At 35.7% G+C, this 14,250-nt stretch overlaps 1 protein-coding gene across 1 annotated transcript in view; it reads right to left on the bottom strand.

Annotated features, from left to right (window-relative positions):
- Nucleotides 1-14,250, bottom strand: part of LOC138305574 (disintegrin and metalloproteinase domain-containing protein 10-like) — a 64,072-nt gene that overhangs the window by 24,832 nt on the left and 24,990 nt on the right. Inside the window, 7 exon segments of the mRNA XM_069245883.1 lie at nucleotides 628-823; nucleotides 1,318-1,485; nucleotides 9,753-9,893; nucleotides 9,896-9,940; nucleotides 10,397-10,502; nucleotides 11,349-11,509; nucleotides 11,511-11,524. Of these exon segments, the coding sequence (XP_069101984.1) occupies nucleotides 628-823; nucleotides 1,318-1,485; nucleotides 9,753-9,893; nucleotides 9,896-9,940; nucleotides 10,397-10,502; nucleotides 11,349-11,509; nucleotides 11,511-11,524 (831 nt within the window).

Here is a 14,250-nt window from a genome sequence, read left to right as displayed (position 1 = left end):
TAAAGGACACATGTCTATAAAGGACACCTCTGTATAAAAGGATACCTCTGTATAAAAGACACCTCTGTATAAAGGATGCCTCTGTATAAAGGACACCTCTGTATAAAAGGACACCTCTGTATAAAGGACACATGTCTATAAAGAACACCTCTGTATGAAAGACATTCTTGCTATGTCTCTGTCTCTTTGGTATCTCTTTGGTGTCCTTTATATACAGGTTTAACTGCACATAATCATTCACTCTTACATAAATAAGCTCTGATTTAAAGTCGTTCAAATTTGGTTGAAAATGCATTTTTAAATAGAATAAGGACATATTTTCTAGAGTCGTCACTGTTATGGGAAAAATGTTCATATGAATTTGAGCATTATTCTCGATATATTTTTGATTTATGCAGTTATAGACAAAAGACAAGAGTATTCTTCATATATGTGAAGCATCTAAGATGAAAAAGAACGTCTGTACATTTTTTTTTTTATGAAAAAAATATTGCACAGCTGTATATGCATGACATCATAATACTTGACATACTATTTTTTGGTCTATAAATAATTGAGCTCAAAGATCTAACCAATAGAAATGAGTGTAACATATGAAATTAAATTATATTCTTGAAAACTACTTACTTTTGTAGGATCCGACCCAGGCCAGACCCAGTGTGCCATGGGTAAAGTCACGCGCCGTGAAGACATAGGCCAGACAAAACTCATTGTGGTTCTCCAAGGAATTGAGATTAAGGAAATTACTCACATCAATGTTAGGATTACAGTACGACGTCGCACCTAAGATACTGTCACACTTCTCAGACTCCTTCGTCATAATCTGTCAACAACAGAAAAATGATATGTCAACATCAACATGTATATTACAGAAAATTTTTCTTTATTCAAAGTAAACAGAGACGATGATGACGATGACAACGATGATGATGATATTGATGATGATGACGACGATGACAACGATGATGATGATATTAATGATGATGACGACGATGACAACGATGATGATGATATTAATGATGATGACGACGATGACAACGATGATAATGATATTAATGATGATGACGACAATGACAACGATGATGATGATATTGATGATGATGACGACAATGATGATGTAATACATTTATTAATCTTATAGAAATTCAATATATTTTATGTGACAGGAATAATGGAATTAAAGTTGTTTTCTTCTATACGGAAAGAACTATTTCATTGCCCTGGGGACCAGGATCATGTTAAATATCTTAAATCATTTCATGCCAGGGCATACCAATTTCCCTTATTATTTTGAGAATTTTTACATCTATCACTCACAGATGTCCTTTGGACTTGGAAATGAACGCCTTCGTAGCTATACCCTCCACCAGCCGGGTTGGTGTCGTAATTATAAGTCGAAAATCTGGTATCCGAGTATATTTTGTTGATAGCAGCAACATGAGCTGCAAAAAGGGCAAGGATTTCATCTCGGGCGACAATGTCACTCTGAAAATATACAGAAAATATTTAGGATTTTCTGAAAATATACAGAAATTATTTAGGATTTTCTGAAAATATACAGAAAATATTTAGGATTTCCTCTCGGGCGACAATTTCACTGAAAATATTTAGGATTTCATCTTGGGCGATAATGTCACTCTGAAAATATACAGAAAATATTTAGGATTTCCTGAAAATATACAGAAAATATTTAGGATTAGCTCTTGGGCGACAATGTCACCGAAAATATTCAGCTAATATAATGTTGGTAAGACATCTTATGATATTTTTTTTCAGAATGAAAATAATATGACACAGACAGGGAGAAAATGATACATCAAAGAAATAATATCATCCCTGTAGACACAAGCTATCTACATTAGGTTATTTAAAGCACATTCACTTGTGTGGTGAGGATAACGGGTATATATTGTTATGTATGACACTAAATACATGTAGTTATGAGATAAGGGAGATAACTCCTATAGCTTTTTTTTATCAATACATCCTATGAAGGTCATATCATTGATTTAGGTTATAGAACTTTCTAGAATATAATCATGTATAAACAAATATGTTTGTAAACATGTTGATTTTAAGTAGAGATCTAGAATGATCTATTTCCAGAAAGTTATGTGTGTTTATTTGTTTACTGCTTTTAGTTAGATATTTCTAGAAGTAGAAGGTTCTCCAATATTCTTGAATTAGGGTTAAGCTATATATACTCCAGCTGTCCAAAGCTAATCAGAACTGTAATGAGACCTGTAATGAGACATATCAAGAATTGTACAGCGCCATATAAGATTCTATTGGGAGAGCTATTGTGACTTTATCTGTGGATTATTACAACACTTTGTGTGGATTTTTTCATATTGCCTGGAACTTTACAAATCATCGGTGGACATTCAATTTCCTTGTGGATTTGTGATTATTGTTAATTTGAAACCTGGAAGGATCAAGGATTATACCAGGACATTCGCATACAGATAAGTAACACTTTAAATCATCGTACTAGTCTTGTACCACCACCAATTACTTTAGATATTGTAAACCATCTCTGTATAATATTGTATATATAATTAAATTGTGTTTTGAATTTAGCTGCTGGTTTCTCCTTTCTGTTATTCGTTCATGTAACAGGAATTGGGAGCTCGTCCGGGATCGATATTTTATTTGTGAATTCTAACTTTGAAAAATTAATTAAGAAATTTTCAAAATTTGTGTACAAACTTTGAGTTTACATTTGAAACCAACAGCTAGATAAATATGACTACTATGCAAGTAGAACAGTTTGTTAAAGCGCCATCCCTGGAAGTTCTTTTGCAAGTTAGTAAGAAGGATTTACTGTTATTGGGTAAACATTTAGGCCTTACTATCAAAACTAATTTGAGGAAAGCTGAAATTAGGAATGTAATTATAAGATATTTTGTTGACAATGACAAATTTGACTCTAGTGCATTAGATAGTATAGAGGAAACAGTCAGCTCAGAAATTCAAATTAGACAAATGGAACTTGAACATGAAATGAGACTAAGACAAATGGAAATAGAAAAAGAGATTGAAAGAGAATTAAAAGAAAAAGAGATTGAGAGAGATCAGATGTTAGAGCTAGAGAAGCAGAAAATTCAAGCTGAAACAGAACTTAGAATGAAAGAATTAGAGCTAGCTTCTCAAGACAGTTCAAGTAATCTAACTTTTAGGGGTTTACAAGGAAACAGAGGTTTTGATGTCAGTAGAAACATTAGGTTAGTTCCTCCTTTTCAAGAGAAAGAAGTTGACAAGTATTTTCTGCATTTTGAGAAAATAGCTGATAGTATGAAATGGCCTGAAGATAAGCTTACAATGCTTCTTCAAAGTGTCTTGATTGGTAAAGCTAGAGACATTTATTCTTCTTTATCTGTAGATGAGATTTCAAATTACCAAGTAGTCAAGAAAGCTATTTTGAAAGCTTATGAGTTAGTTCCTGAGGCTTACCGCCAGAAATTTCGAAACTCGAGAAAGAGAGATGAACAAACTCATGTAGAATTTGCCAGAGAAAAGGAACAATTATTTAATAGGTGGTGTGATTCTAAAGAAATTGATGAGGATTTCGGTAAATTGAGGCAATTATTGTTGATAGAGGAGTTTAAACGTTGTGTCCACACAAACATAAAAACACTCATTTAGATGAGAGAAAAGTTGAAACACTTAGTGAAGCAGCTACAATGGCTGATGATTACGCTCTCACCCACAAAGGCTCATTTGTTAAAAACAGTTCTCAAGACAAAAACAGTACCACAGGTACTAGTAAATTTGGTCAGCCTAGGAACCCAACCTTTAGTGGCCCTTCCTACGACAAACCTAAATTAGGTGATAAAACTAAGTCTGCTTCAAAACAGATGATAGGGTAGGTGTGGGGTCTCCTTCTGGTCCTGTTTGTAATTACTGCAAGAAAGTAGGGCATACTATGTCTGAATGTTATTCTCTCCAGCGTAAGGAGCAAAGGCGTAAACAGTCAGTTCCTTCTGTGTTAGCTATGTCAAAGCCTAGTCAGAAACTTAGTGATATTGTGGAAGATTCTAAAGTGTCTGTTGAGATTAAGAGCTCAGAGTCTGATAGCGTCTTGGAGAAGTACTCTCCCTTCATTTCTGAAGGTTTTGTTTCACTTACTAGTGATATTACCAACTTGAAACCTGTGAAGATTTTGCGAGATACTGGGGCTTCTCATTCTTTAATATTAGATGGCGTAGTGCCTTTGTCTGAGGAGACCTCATGTGGTAGTAGTGTTTTGCTTCAAGGTGTAGAGTTAGGTTTTGTTAATGTGCCTCTCCATTCTGTGTATTTAAAGTCAGACTTGGTTACTGGGCCTGTCACCATTGGTGTTAGACCGGAACTTCCCATAGAGGGCGTGTCGCTCATTTTAGGCAATGACTTGGCTGGAGAGAAAGTTAGGGTAGATCCCTTAGTGTCCAGTATTCCAGATAAAACAGATGATGCTGAGACTATTCAACAGGAATTTCCTGGTATTTTCCCTTCTTGTGCTGTAACTCGTTCAATGAGTAAGAAGGTTTCTGATGTTGCAGTAGTTGAGGATCATTATAGTCCAGGGTTAGGTGACACTTTCTTGGCTCATGATATAGAGGATGTCGGGAGCAAGTGTGATCTTTTGAGCAATCCTGTAGACTTTGATAGTGATAGAGTTGTTCCTAACAAGGGTACTTCTTTGTCTGACATGATGAGTAAATCATCTTTGTCTAGAGAGGAGCTTATAGTAGAACAGGAGAAAGATCCTGAAATCTCCTTATTGTGTAATCGGGCTTTGAGTGAGGAAGAGGCTGAGAAAGTCCCGGTTTGTTACTTCCGTCAGTCAGGTGTGTTGATGCGCAAGTGGCGCCCCCCTGATGTGTCTCCCGAGGAAGACTGGAAGGTTGTCAATCAAATAGTTGTCCCACCGAGGTATAGGCAAGATATTCTAAGTTTGTCTCATGATGTACCTATGGCAGGGCATCTAGGTGTGACCAAGACTTATAACAGGATCTTAGATCACTTCTTTTGGCCCAAGTTGAAACGGGATGTGGCTGATTTTTGTAGGTCTTGTCATACTTGTCAGGTGGTAGGGAAACCTAATCAGAAAATCCCTGTTGCACCTTTGCACCCCATTCCAGCATTTGAGGAACCATTTAGTAGAGTCATTATAGACTGTGTAGGTCCTCTACCCAAAACTAAGTCTGGGAATGAGTATCTTTTAACTATTATGTGTGCTTCCACACGCTTTCCTGAAGCCATTCCACTCAGGAATATTAAAGCCCCTAACATAGTCAAGGCTTTGGTTAAATTCTTTACATTGGTTGGTCTTCCAAAAGCTGTCCAATCGGACCAAGGTTCGAATTTCATGTCTGGTATTTTTCAACAAGTCATGTACCAGCTCCAGATCAAGCAGTATAAGTCTAGTGCTTATCATCCAGAGTCTCAGGGTGCTTTAGAACGTTTTCATCAGACATTGAAGAATATGATGAGATCTTATTGTTTTGAAAACAAAAGAGATTGGGACGAAGGTATACACATGTTGTTGTTTGGCGTTAGAGAATCTGTACAAGAATCTCTTGGCTGTCGTCCCTTTGAACTTGTGTTTGGACACACTGTACGTGGTCCTTTGAAAATTTTGAAAGACAAAATTTTGGACGAAGATTCTAAAGTTAATCTCTTAGAGTATGTGTCTAACTTTAAGCAAAGGTTGACAAGGGCATGTGAATTGGCAAAAGAAAATTTGGCCGTTACTCAAACCAAAATGAAAACATGGTATGATAAAGATGCCCGTGCAAGAAGTTTTGATCCAGGTGACAAAATTTTGGCTCTATTACCAATACCGGGTCAGCCTTTGCAAGCTAGATATTTTGGACCTTATGTTGTTGAGAAAAAGGTCGATGATGTTAACTACATTGTACAAACTCCAGGGAGGCGCAAGAAAACTCAATTATGTCATGTTAATATGCTTAAAAATATGTAGATAGAGAAGAGAGCAAGACCTCTCAACCTATTGCTACTTTGGCCTCTGTACCATCACAAAGTGAAAGTACAGCTGATATTTGTAAATTAGACTTAGATGGTGGTGTACAAGATGTAGGTTTAGACTGTGGTGTTAAGTTACGGAATTCAGATGTGCTCGCGAACTTGGACAAGAAACTATGTCATCTATCGGAAAAAGAACGCAATGAACTTAAAGATTTGATACTTGAGTATAAACATTTGTTTCCGGATACACCAGGCAAAACAGATGTTATCTATCACGACGTGGATGTAGGCGATGCGCCACCTGTCAAGCAACATCCTTACCGTGTCAATCCTTTGAAAGAAGAACACTTAAAGAAAGAAATTCAATACATGTTGGACAATGATATTATTGAACCAAGCAAAAGTGAATGGAGCTCTCCATGTGTTCTGGTGCCAAAGCCAGACAAGACATACCGGTTCTGTACTGACTTCAGAAAAGTAAACTCTGTCAGTAAAACAGACTCTTATCCAATTCCAAGGATTGACTCATGTATTGACAAAGTTGGCAAAGCCAAGTACGTAAGCAAGTTTGACCTGTTGAAAGGATATTGGCAGGTGCCATTAACAGAAAGAGCTAAAGAAGTGTCGGCATTTGTAACCTCGCAAGGTTTGTACCAGTACAAAGTTATGCCATTTGGTATGAAGAATGCCCCGGCAACATTTCAACGTCTTCTTAACAGCGTGATATCAGACCTGGAAGGCTGTGATGGATACATTGATGACGTCATCAACTACCACGACACTTGGGAAGACCATCTACGCGGGATTCGTGAATTCTTCGAAAGACTCACTACCATGAAATTGACTGTAAACTTATTGAAATGTGAATTTTGTCATGCAACTGTTGAATTTTTAGGCCATGTTGTAGGACAGGGGCAGGTTAAACCTGTTCAGGCCAAAGTAGAATCAATTATAGATTTTCCAGCTCCTGGAGGCAAGAGAGAGCTGATGAGGTTTCTTGGTATGGCTGGATACTACAGAAAATTTTGTCAAAATTTCTCTGTTATAGCAGCTCCACTTACTGCTTTGTTAAAGAAAAATGTCAAATTTGTCTGGTCAGACGAATGTAAGTCTGCCTTTGAGAAATTGAAAGCCATACTATCAAACTCACCAGTTCTGACTGCTCCAGATTTTAATAAACAGTTTAAACTGTTTGTTGACGCCAGCGATGTAGGTGTTGGTGCTGTTTTGATGCAAGAAGGTACTGAACAAATTGACCATCCAATTTGTTATTTCTCGAAAAAGTTTGACAAACACCAGAGAAATTATTCCACCATTGAGAAAGAATGTTTAGCATTGATTTTGGCCTTAAACCAATTTGATGTGTATCTATGCACTACAGTTGTGCCTGTGTTGGTCTTCACCGACCACAACCCTTTGACATTCATTGGGAAAATGAAAAACAAAAATCAAAGAATTCTCAGGTGGAGTTTGACTTTGCAAGAGTACAATCTTGACATCAAACATATCAAAGGGAAAGACAATATTCTAGCTGATGCTTTATCAAGGATTTAAATATTACTTGATATGTCAAGAAAGTTTCCTTTTCAAGAAAACTTTCTTTTCTTTAAGGAGGGGTGTGTTATGTATGACACTAAATACATGTAGTTATGAGATAAGGGAGATAACTCCTATAGCTTTTTTTATCAATACATCCTATGAAGGTCATATCATTGATTTAGGTTATAGAACTTTCTAGAATATAATCATGTATAAACAAATATGTTTGTAAACATGTTGATTTTAAGTAGAGATCTAGAATGATCTATTTCCAGAAAGTTATGTGTGTTTATTTGTTTACTGCTTTTAGTTAGATATTTCTAGAAGTAGAAGGTTCTCCAATATTCTTGAATTAGGGTTAAGCTATATATACTCCAGCTGTCCAAAGCTAATCAGAACTGTAATGAGACCTGTAATGAGACATATCAAGAATTGTACAGCGCCATATAAGATTCTATTGGGAGAGCTATTGTGACTTTATCTGTGGATTATTACAACACTTTGTGTGGATTTTTTCATATTGCCTGGAACTTTACAAATCATCCGGTGGACATTCAATTTCCTTGTGGATTTGTGATTATTGTTAATTTGAAACCTGGAAGGATCAAGGATTATACCAGGACATTCGCATACAGATAAGTAACACTTTAAATCATCGTACTAGTCTTGTACCACCACCAATTACTTTAGATATTGTAAACCATCTCTGTATAATATTGTATATATAATTAAATTGTGTTTTGAATTTAGCTGCTGGTTTCTCCTTTCTGTTATTCGTTCATGTAACAGAATGTGCATGTCCTGGGATCTGCATACTTGCCAACTTTTTGAAATTCCCATTGGGGTAATTTCACGTGTTTAAACTTTTAACCTCAAGAAATTCAAGGTTGATTTTTGCATATTTTGACCTGTTCTTTCTGATGGTATAGTCAGAGTTTTGACATTTTGAATATTAAAGAATTTGGACTTGCTAAAATGGCCTAAAATGGGGGCTCAAAATCATGAGTCTCCCTCAAAAATCGGGAGGGTTGGCAAGTATGAAACTGTGGTACAGTAAAATCAAATGTTAGCCTGAATTTTCAGACTTCACCAAGAGGAGAGAGGATTTTTTTTATAAACAATCGAGAATTGAGAGACATTTGCTTGAAATAAACATCCATACAGCTACCAGCAGTTATATTTCCAAAGATTTTTTTATGGCAGATTATACATGTGTGGAAAAATATGTGAAATAAAAGATATATGTAAATGATACTGGAGCATCAATACCATATCGTGACTGTTTGATTTGTTGAAATCAACTTTTTTATCCCAGTGAAAATTGTGTTTTTTTTACCACAAAAATGTAATGAAATGATGACTAAAGCTTGCCCACACAATGGTATGACATAACTTCAGGACCTGGCATGAAAATTTTTAACCAACAGTATATATATATTATAGTATCAAGGGTATGAACTCGGAGGACGTGAAAAACAGACTTATTTTTTTTTTTTTAAATCATATTTTTTTTAATTTACACACCATTGTTACATATCTTACCTTCAAGAAATAGTTTATCTTTCCTATGAGTGCTTGATGAACAAAATTGGCCAAGTATTGACCAAGTTATGGCCTGATGAAACGGGAAATTAACGAAAAATATGCTAGGTAGACATTTCCCTGTCCGGTCGAAATGTCATCTCGGCTCTAATGGGCACCTCAAAAACCAAGCCAAAATCACAAAATCTACACTTGTGGTGATAAACAGTACCCATAACTGTGTTTATCCACAGTCTCTTTGGAGGTGTCATGGCCCGTACTTTGTAGAAACTCCATTTAAACATAGTATAGCTCTTTTACTTTAAACATCACCGCCATGTTAATTTGTTCTTCATAACGCTTCTCGATTTTACGGACAAGCGCAACACTTCATAACTTGCATAATGTAGTCAACATATGTAAAATCTAGAAGCATTCATTGGAAAGATAAATTATTTCTCTTCAAGGTAAAGATATGCGTTCCATGGTGTGTATGGCCCATTTGAAATTTTAAAATTACGAATTTAAAAAAAAAAGTCTGTTATTTCTCGTCTGCCGAGTTCATACCCATGACACTATAATAAAATATATGTATATTATTGTTGGTTAAAAATTTTCATGCCAGGTCCCTGTTGGACATAACAAAGAAAACCTGCCACTAGGGGGAGATAACTCCAACAAAAGATAAAACATCTCCTCACCATTCTAACCGCCTACCACACCGATGCGCCCTTATTTTTGATCAGTTCCCATAACACAGGATCAGAGCGTAGATACATATAACAGGTATTCTGTGGACCCAATGTGTTACGACGCTTTCGACTGTGGGACTGTTCTGGATTCACCGTGTTCTCTTCTTTTGTGTGTACATTTTACGATAATGTTCCATTTCCTGTTTACGAAGTGTTGCCTATAAAAATACAAAATACTATTGTAATGACTTTCAAAAATGCAGAAATAAGTTGGGTTTTTGTTTTGTTTTTTTTTTTTAATATTACCTGTATTTACCTTTATATCTAGAAACTCTGAAAGCATATATATGCCCTTTGCATGTGTCCATCACTTAGAAGACGAGTCTCTGACTCAAAGTGTTATCGACTCAAAGTGTTATCGAAATAAAAACTATTATAATCATTATCAATTAGTATTGCATTAACTTTTTATTTTGTAGTTGAACAGAAAAAAGTGTACTTTTAAATGTAAACTTAAATTATATTTTCCCCTGTATAATATGTATTTTCTATAGATATATATCAGTAAATTTGTCATAAGAAGTTATCAAAATATTTATCTTCATAACATAATCATGTCTTTTTTAACAAGCTGTAGCCATTTCACTGTAGCTTGTCCCATAGTTTTTACTTACCTTTATATCGTGTTCATGCTGGTCGAGAGGTCTCTGTGCTATTTCGTCCATCTCGTCCTGATGAAGGTCAAGACCACATGTACCAGCTCCTTCAGGTCTTTTGTGTCTGAAGGTAAAATTTGTTGATAGAATTTTGAAAAATTTGCAGTTAACGGTACTGTTTAACATGAAATATTTCAGTATAGTTTCATTCAGGTAAGATTTTCATAAAGAATCAAAGTGCCACATATCTGTCTAAGCATACTACAGAGTTATCACCCTTGCAGGATGGAATCGAGTGTGATGTCATTATTTCTCTGAAAAATATATGATGAAGCGCTCACAAATACACAACGTCACAATCAATACCTACCTGTAGGGTAAGATTATTCTATTATGGCCCTAGGAAAATGCCATCATAGATTTAGAACGTCACATGACATTCATAATAAGATCATATATTTGGTCACGTGCTCATTCCCGGGGACTATACTTTAGTATAGTTCCTGTAGTCAGATAAAGTCTCCCATAGTCAAGAAGGACAGAGAACTGTCGTAAAATAGGCCATGGCTGTTATCCAATCACATTCCTAGTAATCACCATGTGATGTACTAAAAACTATGCAATGTACAAACTTGGAAAAGGTTTATTTTCTTATTATTTTAAATGGAATTCAATATGTTAAGAGAGCATTTAACATTCGTAAATGTTTTAAGAATTTACTTTTGCGCTGAACAGTTAGACAGTTAGAGAAGAAAGGACTAAAAAAACCTTTTGACTCACGACCATTTTTTACCAATATGTATACCACCAACGTGTAAAACAATGGCAGGCACTAGGATATTCATAATTTTCTTGGCGTTAAAATGATTTGTAAATCAATTACTGATTTGTTCTGATGAACCGATAATCAATCATAAATTTGCAACTGATTCCATTTCAACTTATGGTAAGATATTGAAAATTAATTTACTTGTATGGATCCATGTCCATATGTTTTTCACTGTAGATGACCGAATGGAATGATTTTTGGTCCGGGAAGAATCTCGGGGAATGCTCTATATGGTATGTTGTGTCTCCAGGAACAACGACAAATCCTCGGAAAACTCCTTCCACGATCGCTCCGTGGACAAAAACTGCCCGGAACACCTGAAACAAACAAATCAGATAACATTGTAAAACTTTCAGGAATTGTTTCCTTAAATAGACCAGAGATCCTAAAGGAGTCTTGGTGTCATTTAATGATTTATGTCAGTGAAAGGATTTCAGAACTTTTCCCTACTTTCCCTCTTCCTTTAAAACATTGGTTTGAAAAAACACAAGAAATTACATAAAAAGAACAAACTCTTTTCTCGATAGATAGCCCACTGACAATCTGTCAGTGCAGGTTATGTGAAATATATTTTACAAAATCATTGAAAATTAATGCTTGATTTTGCACCCTGTTGGCTATACCTGTACAGGCCATATGCATGAAATTAGATTACTTTCTGGGTTTGGTTTTATTAGTTTAACATCCTACTAACAGGGTCATGTAAGGACGTGCCAGGTTTGTTGGTAGAGGAAAGCTGGAGTATCCGGACAAAAACAACCGGCCAGCAGTCAGTACCAGGCAACTGCCCCACATGGGATTTGACCCCGCATCCCAGAGGTGGAGGGCTTGTTGTCATACTATGTCGGGACATCTTAACCACTCGGCCAACGCGGCCCCAAATTTTCTGGAAAATGGTAGTAACAACTTTGAAAGAATTTTTAACGGAAGTAAAGAAAATTGGGATAGATGAACAAACCAAGTCAAATCTAATAGCCAACCACTCGATGATGGACAGCATAGTAAACTACTATGTTTTAGAGTAAACCATATTCTGCCAACATAAATCATTTGAATTCGCATTTAAGCTCTTGCAAAATTATATGGAGATTTGTATCTTGTGAAAATTAAATGGTTTACATTTCAAATATGTAATTTTAACTTTAAACCATGTTATCTCCACATATCCTACCAAAATTTTTATTTTTATTTACTTTTCTGTGTTATTATGCAACTGTGTGATAATAACCCATTGTTATCAACAAATTCTCAAGAATTTTGTATAAACGTTAAGGATGTGACCACTTGTGTTGGAGTGTTTCTCCTTACCACCCTTATCCTTGTTGTAATTAGAGGGTGTTTATATAGCCTACTCATCAAGGCCATGTCATTATTGTAAACAATAGCAACATTAGGTGACATAATATATCCTTGATACTCCAGGGGTTACTATCACTGTCATTATATCCATTCTCATCCTTGATACTCCAGGGGTTACTATCACTGTCATTATATCCATTCTCATCCTTGATACTCCAGGGGTTACTATCACTGTCATTATATCCATTCTCATACTTGATACTCCAGGGGTTACTATCACTGTCATTATATCCATTCTCATCTTGATACTCCAGGAGTTACTATCACTGTCAATATATCAATCCTCTATATTCCAGGGGTTACTATCACTGTCATTATATCAATCCTCTATACTCCAGGGGTTACTATCACTGTCATTATATCAATCCTCTATATTCCAGGGGTTACTATCACTGTCATTATATCAATCCTCTATATTCCAGGGGTTACTATCACTGTCATTATATCAATCCTCTATATTCCAGGGGTTACTATCACTGTCATTATATCAATCCTCTATATTCCAGGGGTTACTATCACTGTCATTATATCAATCTCATCTATATTCCAGGGGTTATTATCACTGTTGTTGTTTTATCCACCTCTCATTCCTCGATACTCCAGGAGTTTCTATCACTGTCAATATATCAATCCTCTATATTCCAGGGGTTACTATCACTGTTGTTATATCCACTCTCATTCTCGATACTCCATGAGTTACTATCACTGTCAATATATCAATCCTCTATATTCCAGGGGTTACTATCACTGTTGCTATAACCACTCTCATTCTCGATACTCCAGGGGTTACTATCACTGTTATTATATCAATCCTCTATATTCCAGGGGTTACTATCACTGTCATTAAATCAATCCTCTATACTCCAGGGGTTACTATCACTGTCATTATATCATCCTCTATATTCCAGGGGTTTACTATCACTGTCATTTTATCAATCCTCTATATTCCAGGGTTACTATCACTGTCATTATATCAATCCTCTATATTCCAGGAGTTACTATCACTGTCATTATATCAATCCTCTATATTCCAGGGGTTACTATCACTGTCATTTTATCAATCCTCTATATTCCAGGGGGTTATACATCACTGTCATTTTATTTATTTAGTTTATCAATCCTCTATATTCCAGGGGTTACTATCACTGTCATTATATCAATCCTCTATATTCCAGGGGTTACTATCACTGTTGTTATATCTATCTCATTCTCGATACTCCAGGAGTTTCTATCACTGTCAATATATCAATCCTCTATATTCCAGGGGTTACTATCACTGTTGTTATATCCACTCTCATTCTCGATACTCCAGGAGTTTCTATCACTGTCATATATCAATCCTCTATATTCCAGGGATTACTATCACTGTCATTATATCAATCCTCTATATTTCATTACTAATCACTGTCATTTTAATCAATCCTCTATATTCCAGGGGTTACTATCACTGTTATTATATCAATCCTCTATATTCCAGGGGTTTACTATCACTGTCATTATATCAATCCTCTATATTTCAGGGGTTACTATCACTGTCATTTTATCAATCCTCTATATTCCAGGGGTTACTATCACTGTTATTATATCAATCCTCTATATTCCAGGGGTTACTATCACTGTCAGTTTCAGGGGTTACTATCACTGTTATTATATCAATCCAACTATATTCCAGGGGTTACTATCA

The sequence above is a fragment of the Argopecten irradians genome, chromosome 13, assembly GCF_041381155.1.
Source record: "Argopecten irradians isolate NY chromosome 13, Ai_NY, whole genome shotgun sequence".
Classification (NCBI taxonomy): Eukaryota; Metazoa; Mollusca; class Bivalvia; order Pectinida; family Pectinidae; genus Argopecten; species Argopecten irradians.
This window is presented reverse-complemented; position numbering and strand designations above follow the sequence as displayed.